At 34.6% G+C, this 20,092-nt stretch overlaps 1 protein-coding gene across 1 annotated transcript; it reads right to left on the bottom strand.

Annotated features, from left to right (window-relative positions):
• Positions 1-6,384: 6,384 nt before the first annotated feature.
• LOC142625276 (uncharacterized) lies at positions 6,385-15,354 on the bottom strand. Its single transcript, XM_075798962.1, has 10 exons — positions 15,191-15,354; positions 14,919-15,062; positions 14,248-14,433; positions 12,525-12,577; positions 12,052-12,482; positions 11,718-11,969; positions 10,419-10,607; positions 10,260-10,334; positions 7,635-10,139; positions 6,385-6,690 (listed from the first exon to the last, which is right to left on the bottom strand). Exons 1-10 carry the CDS (start codon positions 15,352-15,354, stop codon positions 6,385-6,387), a joined length of 4,305 nt encoding a protein of 1,434 aa, XP_075655077.1.
• Between the last annotated feature and the right edge of the window lie 4,738 nt (positions 15,355-20,092).

Raw genomic sequence — 20,092 nt, 5'->3', positions numbered from 1 at the left:
CTAAAATGTGCAAGAAGGAGGAAGATCTTTGCCTCCGTATTAATGAAGGGTTCTTACCTAAACTCTGCCACATTAATGGCACATAAGACAGTCTGAACAGTACACATCATCCACCAAGCCGTTAGAGTTATGAGATAAGAAGGTGAGATAACCTATAAAGTTAGGAAAATATCCTTGCTACTTTGGGGTAAGGGAAACAACTGTAAGGATAAGAAGGAAGGGGGAAGATATAAGTGGGGAGGCCAAAAAAGAGGGGAGGTTGGAAAAAATAACAAAAAGAAAGAAATGAGAAAACCTATCTTAGAAGAAAAGAAAGAGAGAGAGAGAGAAAGAAAAACAATGTGTATAATATCACGGGAACATAAGCTAGAACTTCCTGCGGACAGTAAGGCTTAGATTGTAATAGTGTTTGCAGTGTTGTAATGGTCAATGAAATCTATAGCTTGAGTTTCCCATTGTAAATTGCTTTTTCCCATTATTTTTCTAGGATTTAGATTCAGTGGTGGGCGGCTATAAAAGGTTTCCGAGTTGTGTTCCTCGGGGATTATTTTCAGTGTCTATACAATTACATATTTTGAAAATCAAACCGTTAAATTGCATGTTTTTTATACTCCTAATATATATGTCAAATTTTGTGTCAATAAGATATTATATACTATATAATTTATAAATTTATATTTCATGCATAATTTCAAACTACAAAAACTTGCAATTTTAACAATTTATTGATGAAATAGCTATTGATCATTAATTTTTTAGAAATTTTGCAAGCATGAAGGATATAAGAAGAAGATGTAATATAATGGTGGATTTGTCAAAATTTACATCTAATAAAAAGATATCTTATAAGGCTACAACCAATTTTGTAGCTATATTTTGTGCATATTCTAATGAATGGTTTAAATATAATATGGAAACTAAATTCAATTAAAATTATATATTAAATAATGATATTTAAAATTGTGAGGACTTAAAAACTTGGGTGACAACCATAGATTAACCATAAGTCAAACAAAAATTAGGTTAATTGGAAGAATCTTCTTCAACTCACTATATATTAATTTACAAAACCATCCAACAAAGTCACATGATTCATTAAAAAAGTCATGTGACTTAAAGTACAACTCGATAATTTTTTTTAGAACAAATACAATATAAATATATATATAAATAATTATGAAATAATTAAAATTTTGTTAATTCACTCCAAAGTCCTGGTCCATCAGTCTTCTGCAACAGTGTATTAGTAAGTTTTATTTTTATATGAAAAGACTAAAACTTTATTTATGAAAATAACAATACAAAAACATCATGGATAAGAGCTTCTTTTAAGAAATAAGAACACTCCTTTATCCAAGCAGAGAAATCAACCAAGCCAAAAGCTTGTTTAGCTAACAAATGGGCAGGCCTATTGCCTTGTGGTCTCACATGAGAGAACACTACATTCCTAAGCTCATGACATTCTGCTAGCATCCCATAAATGAGGAAGGGGCATGTGAACATTCCTAATAAAAACTTTTTAAGCAAAATGTTATTTCAAAACCTCATATTCAAATTGTGTCGATATTTTCCAAGCTTAGATGTTGATTTTTATCATCTTAAGCAACCTTTATATGATGCTCTAATGTGTAATCTGACAATCAAAATGAATATCTGAAAGTGCTATTCATTCATCTTCAAAATCTTATTCTCAATGATATAGGCAATCAATACAGAATAGCGTACCAAGTAATGTTTAACTATCCATAAAACCGTTTGAGCTTTCTACCTAAAACGAAAAATGTTTTAAAAACAGAAACTATGGAGATAACAGATAAGTTTCTGAGTACGACGTCCACAATGCGTGCATGTCATGCATTGTTGGTGTCATCATATAATCGGCTGTAGCAACGAATTAATAGATTGGTACAATGCTTCTCTGCTAAGCCTGATTTCCTCCAGTGCATCGCGAACCCACTCTTCCTTCTCGACCAAAACTTGTAGTTTTTCTGAATCAGATGGAAGTCCAACCAATGCCTTCCTAGCCTCTCCATAACAGCTTAGGGCATCTGAATAGTTATATACTTCATTCTTAACGAAAGGACCCCGAAGGTACTTATATATCCCATGCATTTGGTGATGAACAGAGTCATCTTCAGGGTCTCCCAAGAGTGAGTAAGGACTGCCCTTAGCATGCAATATCTTTCTTTGTTTTCTTTCACAAGCTTCTGAGCAAGTTTTGGCATTGCGAGGACCACTGCTGCTTGCACTACTACCACTGCTTGCCCTGTCAATCAGGCAGATGCAATCTTCCAAGGAACATGAACTGCAATTCTTGAACTTAGTATAAACATCTCCAACTAGCATCCATGCAGTGGACCAGAAAATTTCAGGAGAATAAGATTTCCCAAAAGTAAGAAAATCCTCTGCAGAGCTGGATTTATCATCTTTCGCACCAACACTGTATGATATTGTCTCTTCATTACTTTCACTGATCATTGGGGAAATGGACTTTGTGTCTTCAAGATACTGAGGCATTGATCCACAAATATAACATGCCGATTCTATAACCTTCAAAGCCTGAAGTAACTCGCCACTCTCCTTATAAGCATGACCAAGTCCCAAACAAGTCACTCCAAGCGTAAGAACAAGTTTCTGCAACACCTTGTCCCATTTTGATGTCTGAAGCCATTCCCGAATGTTGCGAGCTTCAATGCAGTCAGCACCACCACAAGCACAAACAGAAGAATTAGAAGATGAAGGCAACTTATCAGTAGTTCCACTGCCTTCCTGCGACTCTAGCTTCGTGCCGTGCAGTTGGCGCCCCGATATGTAAGATTTGATAACCTGACAGACATCATGCACTTCAGCTACGATGGATGAAATGCTATCAGCAGCTGTTTCAACTGATGCTGTTTCAGCTGTTTCATTGCCACTGGAACCTGATGCAGCTCCTCCTGGATCCCTTAATTCCTCATCACCTGCTGCTATCAATTCTTGAGAAGCAGATAAATTTTCCTCTGAAGTCATCTTCACAGAACCTTCTGGTGCTAAATCTTGAGAGTTTTGTCCATCTTCATATGGTTGATCTCCTGAAGCTGAAGAGGAGACCTTTTCATGGACATCTGATTCAGACATACTGCTAACAAATTCCAAGGATTCGTCCTCAGCAAAAGCAACTGTAACTTCAAATTCTACAGGAAGAGACTTTAGATGTCAATTTAAGCTGAAATTAAAATGAGCCTTGCAAATTTTTCGTAAGCAAATTCACATACAACCTGTTTAGCATAATAATAATAATTGTAAATCAAATTATATTTCCATGTAATACAACTAAATTTAACAAAAGTACTTACAAAAAAAAAGAAAAAGAAAACAACTCTTTTTTTTTTTTGTTAGGAAAAAAAGAAAAAGAAAAAGAAGAGAACAACTCTTAGGTTAAAAGTAATTCAAGAAACATAAAAAGAATCCAGAAAATCCAAACATTTTCTAAAGAACCTCAAACATCTAGCCCTATTATTAGTAGCCTGCAAGAAACCATCAATTATTAAGAGATACTTCAAGGAAACTAGAAAACAAATGAAAGAAAATAGTTATTTTCTCTTTCACACCAATGAAAGTGAAAGTCTGCGAGCAAAGAATACAAAGAATCACTTCGTGCATGCAATAAAGAAGTTGGAAGAATGGTTCTTGGGAATAAAAGAAAGATAAAAAAGTTGAATTATGTCTTCTACTGCACACTTTTACAAAGCTGCAGAATTTGAAGTCAGACAAGAAGCACAAGTTCACTAGTAAATTGTTGGTAATGATTCTAACAGTAATTGGATGAAGAGCAAAATTGATTTTGGAACAGACCCATTACCAAACCAAAAACAAAAACTTTTAGAAAAGAATGCAAATATAATATTTTATTATATAACACATAAATAATTCATCACAGAAATCAAAACAAGATGTATACTAGAGTGGCTACAATGTCAATAAACAGCTATATTTGTCAAACTTCATTACAAGAAACTTGAATATGTAGAGAGAGAAAGATTCTAGAGAGAGATTTGTTATATAACATAATGATGCTAGACATATATAATATTCGCATTTTCTAGAAAAAGAAAGATTCTAGAAAGAGAGAGAGAGAGAGAGAGTAGAGAAGAGAGAAAGTTCATACCTCAATCTAAACGCAATCTGAAATTGTGAAATTTACTAGTAACAATCATTCTATCTATTAGAATGCACGTACATGGATATTTATAGCCTAAGAGTTAGTTATGGATGATGTCACAACTAACTCACATTTATCACATGCCAAAATAACTAATTTTCCCTCCAATTTTCAAATACTACAAGAAACTTGGCACGTGTGGATTTAATTAGTTACAATATTCATTAGGCAAACCTGATATTCAGCCCTTAGGCTTGGCTGCCTCTTTGTAGCATTCAACTAATTAAGACAACTCCATGCTTGCCATGTGGCATTTGTGCCATGTTCCCCCCCCCCCCCTCATGCCACATCAGCACCATCATGTTGTACACTAGACTCTACATAAAATTAATTATATGATGTGGAGGTATTCCTCTTATAATTACCTAGCAGAAGATGATACTTATAAAATCCCGATACATTTTTCTAATTTTGGCATCAAATAAAAAATAAAAAATCTTCATTCAAGCATTTGACTCGTCTGTGCTTGGGAAATAAAGGACGTTCTATTATATTAAAATTTGATGTTAATTTTCCTATCACTAATTGGCTTAAGGGATAAGTGGAAGTGGGTTCATTCAAATTTAGATCACATTTTACGCGGAGAGTTTACCTTTCCTAATTCCAACTGAAGGGTGATATTAATCAGTATATTTCCAGCATCATATCTATGGTTAGGGCATTCATTATTAGAAGGTAGTTCACATTTAAAGGAATGTAATTATAAATCATGCCAGTACCCAATAAGCACCAGGATGCTGCTTGCAGTTTTCTTAAAGGAACCTCAAAACAGTAATACCATTCTGCTGGACAACATGGTCTAATGGTTTCTAAGACCTCGTGAGGAATAATTAGGGTCTCAAAGAGCTTTGGACAACCTCGTTGGAAAAAAGAAAAAAGAAAAAAGAAAATAGTGAGATCTAAAAGAAGAAAAGTGTTATTATAATATCATTGGTTTCTTATTCCATTTCTTTTTTATACTCCATTAATTACAGTCAACCACATGTCCATATATATATATATTAAATTAAATTTAATATGAAAAAAAAAAAACGCACTGGATATTTTGCGGTTAGAGAACAAAATGAAATACTAAAAATAAGATGGGTCCGGTTAATATGTGCCTTTAGGCACACATTAAACCATCCATTTTTGGTAAAATTGTCTCGGGAATTAAAAAAGTTGTCAATACTTTTTCAATTCTCAAAATTTGTTTTTGCCAAAAATGATTAATTATTGTGTGCCCTTCAGCACACATTAGCAAATCCAAATAAGATAAGGATTTATGCTGATTCTAGCATGCTATTCATTAATGGGGTTTATGTGCTAGCTAGAACATTCCTCTTGCGGTGTGGCAATCTCTTGAAGTTGTCTCTAGTTGTCCTTTAATGTTAGCCTGTTTCTATCCATATCTGCCCTTCTAGTATTAGTTTTTATTGTTATACTTGTTAACAAATTGTATAAGTTTTCACTTTAATTAATTTTAAAGCTCAAGTATGACAAATATCATTTTTAGGACTCTTAACTTTTCTGCTTGGGACTCTACAGTACTACCCGCCTGCATTGTTAAAGCAAATCATATTGCCTTTCAGGTATAAGATAAAAATCACTTTTTCTAAGCATCATCAAGCTGAAAATTGAGTTATGACAATTGCTGTTTTACATTTGATCTTGTACTAGACCTGGCCTTCCTAATTTAAGTAAATCCCCAGTAAACAATTACAAGCTGATCTCGAGAAAATTTTGAAACTATGTACAAGTAGACACAATAAAATTTTATCATAACAAAGCAGAGTGCAAAAAAATTACCACATAATCGATATTTAGAAAGAAAATATAATGATATTGTCACATCAGAATGGTGGGTTCTTCAAATATTCATTTGGCCTGAAAGGCTAAACCCTCAAACCAATTGGAACAGAAAAAGCTCACTGAATTGAGAGTGAGGTAGCAATTGCAATTCATCTGGAAAGGAAAAAAGGAAGTATGAAAATTCATACCCAGTTTGCAATTGTTGAAAAGAAAAACGTATATGTTATCTGACATATGAAACTGCCAACCATTCATCTTCAAAATCTTCCTCTAAATGATGTAGGCAATCAATACAGAGTAGCATACCAAGTAATTTACAACTATCCATAACCGTCTGAGCTTTCCTAACATGAAAATGTTTAAAAATGAAAACTATAGAGATAATTTTCTGATTATGATTTCCACAATACGTGCATGGCATGCAGTTGACTCATATCGGTGAACTTCAGAGACATTTTGTAAAGCTCTCTCAGCTTTTCAGCATCACCTGACCTGTTGGATACTGTATTTGGTTGAGAAACAGGAGCAGACTTGTTTGCACTGGCTGAAATTGTCATGGCCAGGATTTTCTTCAAAAGCATTTGCAACTGTTTCCAGAATTTCTCATGAATCTCGGGACAGCTGGTTCTAAAAGTGTCTGAATCTTTATCTGATACATGGTGTCCTTCAAGCATGCAGGATAGAGCTGATTCCAGCATCTAAAAAACAAGCGCAATATATTTAATATCTCTCAACAAGTGGGGAGTAAATTAACAATGCTAAGCTGACCATGACATCATAACTCATTAGCAACAAGCCCATGATTTGCTGATACATCATATTATTTTGAAACTGAGCCAAGAGCCCTAACCATGTTGCAAGACAAAAGAAGTGATCCCCTCCTAGGCCTCATATTTACTGAATCTCATACAATAACAACAAGCGATGCTAATCTTTTTTGTGATGATGTCAAATGCAAAGTGTGGTCACATTGGCTTACGGTGGAACTACATAAGATTTGTATTTAAATTGCTGAGCACACTATCTTGAAGTATTTTGTAAACTTTTATAACACAAGGAAAAATAAATCTAAATATCAGATTCCCCTCTCCATCAAAAGGCTATTCATAATGTAATCATTTAAATAGCATAAAAAATATTATAAGATGATTAATTCAGTTTGAGATGCAAATTTGAATAAAGCAGTAGGATTGCACTACTTAGGTCTTGAGTTCAAGTCTTACTCATTAAAAAAAAAAAAAAACTTGATATACTTAATTTCAAAAAATGCAAATTTGGGTTCTTTCTAAAAGTCTTATCATCAAGTTTTTTTCCTTAATGAATAAGACTTGAACCTAAGAGTTACCTAGTGTAATCATACCACTTTGCCACCCAAATTGAGTAAAGGCCTGAAGGCATCATTATCGTCATCGCTATTTCCATCTCCAAAACTGGAGATAGCTCCTTGATGACTCGGTTTTGCTGGTTTGAGTATCAATTTATAAAATTTAGGTTGGTTCTAGCGGAGCCTAATCTCCATAATTCTAATCATGACGAGGAAGATAATTTGGTGTCTTATCACATTTTCAACAAGCCATGGGAATAACATGTATAATCATTAAATAAAAAGGTGTACAAGAAACAGATAAGTCCAAGAACATACTGCATTTGAGTGTAAAAGGCCTGAAAGGCTTAATGTAAGAGCTGATCTCTCCATGAGAATTGTCACGTACATGCTGGGATGTGTCACTGGGCCATAAAACTCCATGGCTCTTTGCCAATTTCTCTCGGCCAAGGAAGCATACCGCTTGACTCGTTGGAGAGTGCTGTTTTCACCTTTAGACAAATTTTTTTTCTTATGATCTGACTCCAAAAACTTCAAGCAACAATCCCTTTGGTAGCAAGCCAACTGAAAGTAAGCATATGCAGCCTCCTGTTTGTGCAATTCACCTAATGATTCATACACACACAATGCCTCCCTTATCGCATCATTGGCTGAAACCTCATGTTTTCTTAATTCTTTCCTTCCTTTTCTTTCATGGTTAAAACCTACACGTGTATCTTCCATTGCTCCATTTTCATAAACTTTTGCAGTTTCATCTTCTTTTGCCAAGAGCATGCCAAGCCTTAGATACGTATTAGCAAATTGTGTATATACCTCATTCCTCAAGCTACTTGTCACAGAATCAGCCTCTTTGGTGATGAAATTCAGTTCTGACTTTGCTGCCCCATAATATCTAAGTGATTCACTATATTCTAATTTTGCACTCTCCAATGCTTGGTTGTACGCATTACGGAAAATTGCATGTATTTTGAGATTTTCAATGTTTGATACTATCTCTTCAGCCAATGATCGTCTCCCATGGCCCAAATTACAGTTAATTAATATAATATTGGTGTGATCAGAAACTACTCTAAATGCATTGATAGCTTCTGCGAAAGCATCTTCTGCTATGTTCAATTCTTTTCTTGCAAGCCTATTACGACCTAATTCGTTGCAAACCCACCCTTTCTTTTTGAATACAAATTGTAATTCTGTAGAGCCAGATGGAAGTCCACCCAATGCCTTTCTAGCTTCTTCATAACAGCTTAGGGCAGCTAAAAGATTATGCTCTGCATCTTTAACTAAAGGACCCCCAAGGTACTTAAATATACTACCAATTTTCATATCAGGTGCTTCTTTGGGAGCTGTTTCAGTTTGAGATGCCACAGTGGAGCCAACATCATGCATCTCCAAAAAACCCTCCAGGTTTTTAGAATTAGTCCCCAAAGGTTTTACCCCATTGGTATAAGAAGCTTCTTTTAGGATTTTATCGCCTTTGGTGTGCTGTAGACACTCAATACCAGAATTATTTCTACTATGCATTTGGTCATTTTCAGGGTTTCCCAAAAGTGAGTAGGACATGCTCTTAGCATGTGATTTCTTTGTTTGTTTTTTGCCGTAAGCTACTGAGTGCTTATCTGCATTGCTACTGCTGGCACTACTACCACTGCTTGCTCTGTCACTCTGGAAGCTGCAATTTACCAAAGAACATGAACTGCAATTCCGGTTATGCTGCCCCAGCTTCTTCTTGAGCCTTTCAACTTCCATGGCCACCTCAGAAGACATTCTCAATTGTCTATTACTGGATTTCCTCCTTGCCTGTATTGAGATCTCTTTGCCATTTATCATATGTAACTCAACATAAACATCTCCAACGAGTGTCCATGCCTTGGCCCAGAAAAGGTAAGTTGAAGAGAATAGTTCAAAAGTTTGAGAATCATCTGCAGAGTTGGAAATGTCATCTTTCTCACCAACACTGTATGTTCTTGTGCTTTCATTTCTTTCAATGAAATTTTTCTGCCGTGATGAGCAACTAATCATTGAGGAAATGAACTTTGTGTCTTCAAGATGCTGAGGCATTGATCCATAAATAGAACATGCCAATTCTGCAACCTTCAAGGCCTGATGTAACTGGCCATCCTCCTTATAAGCTTGACCAAGCGCCAAGTAAGATTCTCCAAGCAAAAGAACAAGTTTCCACAACTTATGGTCCAATTTTGATGTTGGAAGCCATTCCTGAATGTCGCAAACTTCAATACAGTCAGCATCACCACAAGCACAAACAGAAAAATGAATAGATGAAGGCAACTTATCATTAGTTTCAATGACTTCCTCCAGCTCTAGCTCAGTGCTCTGCAGTTGGCGCATCCGTCTAAGAGATGAGATAGCCTGAGAGACATGATGCACTGCAGCTAACTTAGACGAAATGGGATCAGCAACAGTGTGAACTGGTGTTGGAGACACCTTGCACACTGCAAAGCTTTCATTGCCACTAATACTTGGTGCAGCTCGTCCTGGATCCCTTGATTGTACCTTGTCACCTGCTGCTATCAATTTCCGGGAAGCAGGTAAATTTTCCTCCAAAGTCAACTTCACAGATGCTTCTGATACTAAATCTTGAAAACTTTGTTCATCTTCATATGGTTTGTCACCTGCAACTGAAAAGAAGACCTTTTCATGGACAATTGATTCAGAAATTCCACTAACAAAGTCCAAGGATTCTTCCTTTGCATCGGTACCTGTAACTTTGGATTCTACAGGAAGAGATTCAGATGTCAGATCCAGCTTTTCATCATAATTTAAAACGAGCCTTGCAAATTGTTCATGAGCAAATGCACGCACAACCTGTTTATCATAATATTAAAAGTAAATCACATTATATTTCCAATGTACTATAACTAGATTTAACAAATTACAAAAAAACAAAAAAAAACTCTTAGATTAAAAGAAATTCTAGAAACATACCAGATGATCTGGCTCATCCAGAAAATCCAAACATTTTCTAAGGAACCTCACACATCTGGCCCTTTTATTCGGAGCCTGCAACAAATTGTCAATTAGTAAGAGCTACTTTGAGACTACTTGACAACACATAAAAGAAAGCAGATATTATCTCTTTCACACCATTGAAAGCGAAAGCCTGTGTGCAATTCGGTACAGGAGAGTCCCTAATGAATACAAGGAATCACTTCGCGTATGCAATACAGTAGGTAGGGAGCTTGAGGCATCATCACAATCATTGGAAGAATGGTTCTTGGGTATGACAGAAAGATCAAAAAGTTGAATTACATCTTCGCCAGCACTTTTATAAAGCTGCAAAAATTGAAGTCATACATGAAGAACAAGTTCACCAACAATTTTAATAATAAATGCGTGATGAACAACTTTATCTTGCACAGACCCATCAACAAACCAAAAAGATTACTTTTAGAAAATAAAATAGATATGATGTTTTATTATATAAATATTACTAATGCAACCAATTCTAGATAAATATGTATAACCATGAAATTATTAGGTATCAAAGTTGCCTTCTCAAGAGCCTTATAGCTCAATTGGTTGACTCCTCTTGGTGTTTCCTAAACATCTAGGGTTCAAATCCCCCCTCTCCCATTTTGTAACTATTGGATTATCAACAAAATAAAGTATTCAAAAAATCAAAAACAAAATAAAGTATTCAAAGCTGCCTTCTTGGCTTCATCACGATTATTAATATATTTTTGGTTATAGTGTATCAGTGGTCATTAGTAAAAATAACCATATGTGAGATCTCTTGAAGTTCATGCTCCTCCGACGCACTTTCTTTAACATAATTCCTAATGTTCCGAATAGTTGCAGATTTGAAACACAAATGAGGAACTTTTTACTTATTTTCTTTTTATAATTCCAATACACTTTTCTAATTTTGACATTAAAAAAAAAAAACTTCATTCAAGCTTCTGACTCATCTGTGCTTGGGAAATAAAGGAAGTCCTATGATATTAAAATTTGATGTGGATGCTCCAATCACTAACTGACTAAGGAATAAGTGGATTCATTCAAATTAAATCATATTACACAAGGACAGTTTGCTTTCACGAATTCAAATTGAAGGGTGATTATCAATGGTTAGTGCATTCATTATTAGAAGGTAGTTAACATTTAATGGAAAGTAAATATAAAATCGGTCCATTTCCAACATCGAGTAATTCTTAGGTACTCCCAGAGCACGGAGAATGGTGCTCCCTCATCTCACATTCATGGTGGGGTCCGCTCATTAAATTCATGGTGGGGTCCACCATGAATGTGAGAGGAGGGAGCACATTTCACTATACTCCGGGAGTACCTAAGAATTTTCCTCCAACATCATATCCATGGTTAATGCATTCATTATTAGAAGGTAGTTCACATTTAAAGGAAAGTAATTATAAATCATGACAGTACCCAATAAGCACCAGGATCCTGCTTGCAGTTTTCTTGAAGGAACCTCAAAACAGAAAGGCCATTTTGCTGGACAACATACGGATGAAAAGCAGGAGTGCCGTCTTCAGAGATTCCTTTCAATAGGAAAATATCATCTGTTTTCAGAAGCTCATAACCTTGAACAACACCATTTTCATGATAACATATGGCCAACTCAGGCACACTTGCCATGACATTGTCAAGCCAAGCTTCAAGCCAAGTTAATGGAGTGGCCTATGAAGACAAGGATGTAAAGCACAGTAAAATTTGTGTAGAATAAAACGTGAAAAAAAAAAAATCAGAAATTCACTCCTACCTGTCGTGTAACGTCCCATAAATGCAAGCTTACGGCAACATGTTTTTCATTACTGAACAGCATTAAGTCACAGCCCAAGAGCATACGGAAATTGTGGAACTGCCAAAACAAAACCCTTAAAAACTCATCATTACTAGCTCTTCCATCTTTTTCAGACTCTTGCATTGAGCACCTGGGCATCTCGCAAACTTGTGAAACCTTTTTGACAGGATAATGCCCTTTTCTTCTGTTATTCTTCTTGCTTTCCCAAAGAAGGCTATCCTGTTTAACTTGTGGGTACTCAGAACAAGAATTTAATCCTTCATCTTGGACAACACTATCACTCTTCCCCATGATATGAGTTGTGTTTCTTCCAGGAAGTATGGAAGAGTTTGATTGCTCCTGTGATGGGACATGATTAGTTGGAGGACAATCACAAGCCTCAACTCTAGCTGAATGCATAGCGAAATTCAAAAATAAAGATTGGTCCGCACATTTTGATTGATTATGTCTTCTAATAAACTTTTCTCCCTCTTCAACATCAGGCCTGCTTTCCACAAAATTGAACAGATATTAATAGCCGATCATTTCTCAGAAACTCAATGCTCAAAAGTTGATTCTTGAGAGTCAAAATTAGAAATGCAGAAAATTATTAAATTCTATTCTAGTACTTCTGTTTAAATCCATTAACCTTGCTCCCATTAGATGACAAAGAAATTCATTTCTTTATTAAAAACAAGGGCATTGTGGAACTAGAATATCAATAAGCAATCCAGAAAATTATTTATTTTTTATTTTTACTCTGTGTTAGAAAAGAGAGATTAATTAAATTTACTCTTTGGTCCTACTCCATGAGTCTTTGACTCTGAAATAAGATAACTTCATGCTCAAATCAAGAATCTTCTTCATGATCTACATCAACCTCAACCTCAATGTATCAAAAACAATCTGGTAATGTCATGTAGGTTGGGGGCACTAAAGCAAAACTTAGACCATAATGAGGATGTCAGGCATTTAATGGGAGAAATTGGAATACCCTAGACTGTATGGATCAGATAGAGGGTTTGTTACTTGGGCATATGAAGAGTCTCATATCAAGTGTTTATTATATATGTGACTACAAGGAGCCCTAAATATAACTTAATTAGTCTTTTTTGGCAGATATGGCCACCACTTTCCCAGTGTCATGACATATCATTTTCATTTCGGTGACTTGGCGATCTAAAATGTTGAATGGGATCTAGAACTTGCAATTATGCAAAGTGGGATGGCTCTGCTATAGGGTTTATAGTTGTCAAGCTTGCACTCGATGAGGTACAGCTTAACACTGGCTTTGGCTAGGTTATCAACAACTAAGTTGCCAATTGGTTAATTTTGGATTGGATTTCAAGGGGATCAAATGGAATTTCTGGGAAGTTGGATTGGTATTGGGAGTGATGGGATTTCTATACGGGATAAAAGTGTTGCACACAATTTTTGAAATAGAATCATGAGTTGAAAGCACGATTTTAGTTTTGAAATTATGTCTTCAATTCATGATTTTAGTTCAAAAAATGGGTGTGTAATAGCGTGTGTATAATATGGTGTGTGTAAAAAACATTGCCCTATTTTACAAAGGTTAGGTGGAGTCCAATAACAATTTTAGAGCAATGACGGTCATTTGGGTTGGTTTTCCCCTCTTTATTACAATAATTAATTTTATTTGTTATGTTTTGAGGTGGCTAACTTTCTAGGAAGCATGAACACTTCATTTGAGATGTCATACTCGTGTTGTATCCAATGCCCACCACGTCATGTTTAATTTTTCAATTAAAAATTAGTCGTATCCATACCTGTACCCATGTCCATGCTTCCTAACTAACATTATGCCATGTCAAGGGAAGTTTTGTTTGGATGCAATGGTCAAGACTTCATGGAACTAGGGGACCAAAAAGAGAATTTTATTTATTTTTTATTTTTCCCTTACTAGAAAACTAAAAATAAAGTCTTTTTCTAGAGTTTTTTGATGTCGATAGTCTAGTGTCAGGTGGCCATCTTTTCCTGTAAAAAACGACATTGTTTTGTCATTTTAGCTTGAACAATATTAACAGATATGGACAGAAGGACTACACTTTAGACCTCAAATTGACCATATATAAACTGCAACGACCAAATTGACAACAAATCCAATCTTAATAAGATGACAAACAAATTGAAGTAATATGTGCAATAACTCACCCAGTATTCAGAACAAGCGTCTGTCCAATGCGATGGACTCCAATTGATAATCGTGCCTTGGAATAAGGCATTTTAAAGATTTGCTTAAGAATGTCAGCTGGAGAAATCACATCTATCTCATCCCCATATTCAACTAAACCAGATACTGCTAGGCCCTCACATTTTCGAGAAAAATTTGACATAACACTGTCACCTAATTCCCATTGCCAAAATAAAATAATATCATAAAATAAAACTGATACTAAAAAGAAGCAAATTCAAATATTAAAGAATTATCAAAATACTGTTTTGCATATTTATCACAATAGTACAAACATCAGATAATATTATTAACAAATAAACAACATTAAACATTGTAATAAAACCTAAAAATCAAGCATCAAACACTTTCATTTTCTTTTGGTGATAACAGAGAGAATATTTCCAAATAAGGTTGCAGTTGGCATTGGGTAAAAAATGCAGCTTTTTTTATTATTTAGTTTATTTTTGTTATTTTTTAACTTATTTTTGCTATTATTTATAATTCACATTATATTTTTTTGGCACTTTTATCTACCGTACTTTCGGCTATTCATTGGGCTCCTGTTTAGACAGTAAAACATACATGCAATAGATCTTGAACCAGTTGCCTGCAGGCTAAGCAATTTATACTCATGCTTAGTGGAAATAACGTGAGCGAGGTAATGCTGAAGAATGTAGTTAGGTTAGCTGTACCTCCAGTACTGGCAGCAGTAGTAGTAGGGTTGGAATTTGAAAGAAGCGGAGGTGTATTCAAATCTGTCTCCGTCGGAAGCATACGATAACGAGGAGCACTACTCACTCTGTATATACCGTTTCAAAACAAAAACAAATATATCAACCATAATAATTCCAAATAAACCAAAAAAAAAAAAAAGAGAGAGAGAGAGAGAGAGAGAGAGAGAGAGAGAGAGAGAGAGAGTACGTGTGGTGGAGTGAAGGGACGAGTAGTGTGGAAGAATGGAAAGCATGGAAGGAATTGTCGGTGGGGACTGGGATTGAACCGCAGAGAAAACCCACGGGTTTGGAATTGGGCTTTACTACTTCAAGTGTTCCCACGCAATGAAGCTCTCTCTTCGATCTCACCATCTCTCTCAATAGTCTGGAATCAGTATCAGACTGTCAGTACGTATTGTTATGACATGACATGAGTGTGTGTTAGGGCAACACCACTTATTTCTCCTAGAAGTTTCCAGAAAACAAGAAGAAGAGACAGGCAGTGATAACGGCAGAATCCCCATTATTGTGGAATCCAGATTTCTTGGGATTCAAAAATTTGAAGGCCCGTAATATATGATCAACGCAGGTAAGACTTAAGAGTTCCGAGTCCTTCTACTACAAACCTAGGGCTATTCATGAAACGGCATGACCGCGCTTAACCCGACCAAAATCACCTACAAAATATAATAATCGCATTGCATCATACAATGTGATGTGGTTTTGTAATATAATGTTAAGGAATCTGCACAGCAATTCAATTTCAAAATGGCTAAAATACTCTCTAAAATAGCCAAAATACCTCGAAACATCTAAAATGATATTTAAAAAAACAATTAAAATAACCAAAAATACCCTAAAAGCTCTAAAATGACTAAAATACTCTCAAACCTTTAAGATGACTAAAATACACCCAAAATATCTAAAACAACCAAAATATTCTCGAAATTTTTAAAATGACCAAAATACCCCCTTAAACCTCTCAAATGACTAAATTACCCCTAAACCTCTAAAATACCACCGAAATCTTTGGTTACTTTAGAGATTTTGAGGGTATTTTGGTTATTTTAGAGGTTTCATTGGAGGGGGGGTTTGGTATTTTTGAGTTTTTTGGGGGCTATATTGGTCATTTTAGAGGTTTCAGGCTATTTGGGCCACTTTAGAAGTTCCATGGGTATTTTTGGTTGTTTTGACGTTTTGAAGGGTACTTTGGTCATTTTACATGTCGCAGGTTATTTTTTTGTTTCTATAGGTTTTGAGGTATTTTTGTCATTTTATAAGTTTCAGGGTGTATTTTGGTTATTTTAAAGGTATTTTTGGCCGTTTTAGAGGTTTTGGAGATTTTCTGGGTCATTTTTTAAGGTTTTAAGGGTATTTTGGTCATTTTTAAAGTTTCAGGGGGTACTTCGACCATTTTTAAGATTTTAGGGTATTTTCTATGCCTAGGGGTATTTCAGTTATTTTAAAATTTCAAGAGTATTTTTTTGGAGTTTCGAGGGTATTTTGACATTTTTTTAGGTTCAAGAGGTATTTGTGGTCATTTTGTATGTATTAGGGCTGTTTTGGTTACTTTTTAGGTTCTAAGGATATTTTGATCATTTTGGATGTTTTAGGTATTTCCATCAAATTTGAGGTTTTATCAAGTAAGTCAGTCATTTTTAGTTTTTAGATGGTATTTTGATAATTTTTTTTTTGTGAGTATTTTGGTAATTTTTTAGGTTTTGAGAGTATATTGGTCATTTTATAGTTTTTTGGGCATTTTGGAAGTCTCAGGGGTATTTCAATCATTTTTTAGGTTCTAAAAGTATTTTTGTAATTTTCTAGGTTTTAGGGGGCATTTCATTCATTCTTTAGGTTCGAAGGGTATTTTGGATATTTTCTTAGGTTCTAAGAGTATTTTAGTAATTTTCTAGAGTTTTGGGGGTATTTTGGTCATTTAAAATTTTAAGGGGCATTTTGATGGTATTTTGACCATTTTAGAGGTCATAGGGGTATTTTTATCCACCCATTTGACAGGCCCTACCATCCAACGAAGCAGTGGTGAAGCCATGATTTGACTTGAGGGAGGACAAAAATTACATTTGACATCACATTTACGTATGTGCAAGCGCGCGCGCGCACACACACATAGTATCTGAGATCAATTTGCAAAATAACAATTCATTCATGTGTATATTAAGCAATATTTGAATTCAAGAAAATTCAAAATAAAATAACATATTCATTATATTATTTATCTATTAGGGGTTTATTTACATAAAAAAAAATCATTTTGAAATTGTAATTATAAATTATGTTATATTAGAAGGGTTTTGCTTTTGCTTTTGGTTTAAAAAATGGTCATATTTATTAACTATTTATATATATAATTTTTAAATGCATTTATTTTTTTGGGTGGGGCCAGGGGGCAAGTGCCACCCTCGACCCCCCCCTAACTCTGCCTCTGCAACGAAGGACAAGAAGTGGAGTTTGTTGAGAACTTTTTCAAGATAGATTTTGATTTCGTGGCTTTATTTGAAGGATTTTATGACGAACTATTAAGGCTGATGAGCATTGGAGTTGGTTAGAAAGATTGACTTCTGCGGCTTCCATGATCTGGGGTTTATGGGCCCAATATTCACTTGGTGCAATCTACAATCGGGGGAGGCTAGAGTTCTTGCATGATTAGACCGCGTCAAATTACAAGGGAATGGGAGGATTTGTTTAACTACACAGAAGTTTTTTTTTTTTTTTTGTTGAGAGTCAGCTTCAAATTTTTTTAACTGCACTGAAGTGAAGCATGGATCTGAATTAGCTCGATCGCTGTATGATTGTTATTGATACATAACCGAGCCGAGTTGCTATGAGTCAAGGTCGTAAATGCTTTCTATAAACACAAAATCTTAAGTTTGAAATTAAACAATTGAAATTGAATCATAAATATATATTTGTATTTATGAATAAATGAGTATAGTTATTTGTATATTATTTTACAAAAATTTGATTCTTTAAATTAGTCTTCTTGAATATTTTTTTCGATCCACATGCATAAGAAGTTTTGATTCGAAAGCATAATCTTCTCGGTTGATTGGAAAATAGATCGAATGGTTTTTACAATAGAATTACAACGAATTTCTGGGTTTGAGCTTGTTAAAGGCTCATTGTTCTTTGCATTCCTCGAATGTGTTTTGAATTTTCTTTATATTTGAAGGACTTCGAAGCCTTCGAGACTTGAATTTGTAGAGTTTTGTTTATTTGGGGCTTCTTGAAGTTTTTGGAGGATTTTGGAGCTATATTTCTGTAGAACTTTGAGGTTTGGAGAAAGATTTGTAGAAATGTTTTTCAAATGTTCTTAAGGCAGAATTTCTTAATTAAGTTTCGACATTAGTTCCTTGAATGAGTTATGAGATGCTTATGTTTATAGTGGTCTCTTAAGATGAGTCATACTTAATATCCTTGAGGATAAATGGTGAACTTTGACTGGCCTAAAATCAAAGATTCTCACTAGAACTTATGTTTGTTAATAGTTATTCCTAATTTTATTTCTTTTATCTATATACGTCTAAAAGTTGAAGCGTAGAATTTAATATTACTATTCTCCTGTTGAACTACATTAGCACCACATCATTGACCTATTTTCAATATTTTTCTCTCTCATTTTTGTTAGGACATATGTGGTTCACTTGTTGAGAACATATTGATAGAAATATGCATGTACGCAACGGAAGAATAACGAATCTACTTCATTCGTAAAAGTTAACATGTACTATATAAGTTTCAGAATTTGAGAACAAAAGAATGTACCTTGGAGCGGCGAATTTCAAAACCGAAGATCAAAAGTACTTGGGAACACTTTCAATCTTCGCTCCAATTACACTAACACCCAAGATGTGTGGTCTCTCAATCAGTTCCAAAGGGAGAATTTCAAAAAGTGTCTAACACTCCTTACACCACTTTGCAATTGTGTTCTTACGATTCTCTTACAGAAAAATATATATGTTTCTCCCTTTATATCTAACTGATTATCTAATTGGGCTCGCCTTTTGAGCCTTTTCAATTGGGCTTAAGTGTGTGGTTTGGAATGGGACCAAAATGGACCAATAAGACACTAGCTCCAATGGGCCTTGGACTTTTCTGTCAACTCTTGACAAGTCCAAAACTATCATTAACTATATTTAATACCACAATATAAATATAGTTGTACTTTAAGCCTTATTTATAAATTATATCCCCAGATTTTATTGTACATGCAACCCCTTCGTAAAATATTCATAGTAACACAAAGTCATGAATATAAACTGCCACTTTGTAAATTACTACATCTTATCCTTGAGTATTCGGTTTAATCCTTTAAGTTATTCATCATATATTTATGAAATTCAATTCCATAAACATATACTTTAGTAACTCTTTACTAAAGTAGTTAAGCCTAACTCTCTAAATAACAAATCCATTAAACTTATCTTAAGAGAATATTTTGTATCTCCATTAAGAGATTCTGAATTCCATCTTGAGAATATATGTTCCATTAACACTAAATGTGGTTGCCCAACATACTGAGGTTTTGACCTTTACTCTAGATCTCACTCTTGATATATTAAAGCAATCTACACCTCGTGATCAAGTCTATTATTTTCTTAGGATTAAGAGTTCATGCAAATATAAGTCGTGAGTTTATTATTTATTTGACAGTCGTTAGGAGAATAATAAATCTCACACCGGTCCAGTTCAATATGTTTTAACTCTTAAAACATATCAACTAGAAATCTTCATTTCCATGATTAAGACAAATCATCTTAATTGATATGTTATAGCCTTTGCAGATGAAATACCCAATTTCATCACCGGCTACGAATTACATTTTGAGTATACAAGGAATTTGTGATTTACATCTTTTGTGACTAAATCACATAAATCACATACAATACATCTCATGGACTATATAATAACGTCCCAATATTCATGTTACCATTATTTTTAGATAATAATAAAACAATTTTATTAAACACAACATTAAGTCATACATAATGTTATAAATAATAACACACATAGCATCATACAATAGGATTTAAGGGCACTAATCCTAACACATATGTCATTTTTTTATGTAATTGGCTAATTCTTTGACAAA

This window comes from Castanea sativa, chromosome 1 (assembly GCF_040712315.1).
Source record: "Castanea sativa cultivar Marrone di Chiusa Pesio chromosome 1, ASM4071231v1".
In the NCBI taxonomy this organism is placed as follows: Eukaryota; Viridiplantae; Streptophyta; class Magnoliopsida; order Fagales; family Fagaceae; genus Castanea; species Castanea sativa.
The sequence above is the reverse complement of the archived record's forward strand: the minus strand, read 5'-3'. Positions and strand labels throughout refer to the sequence as shown.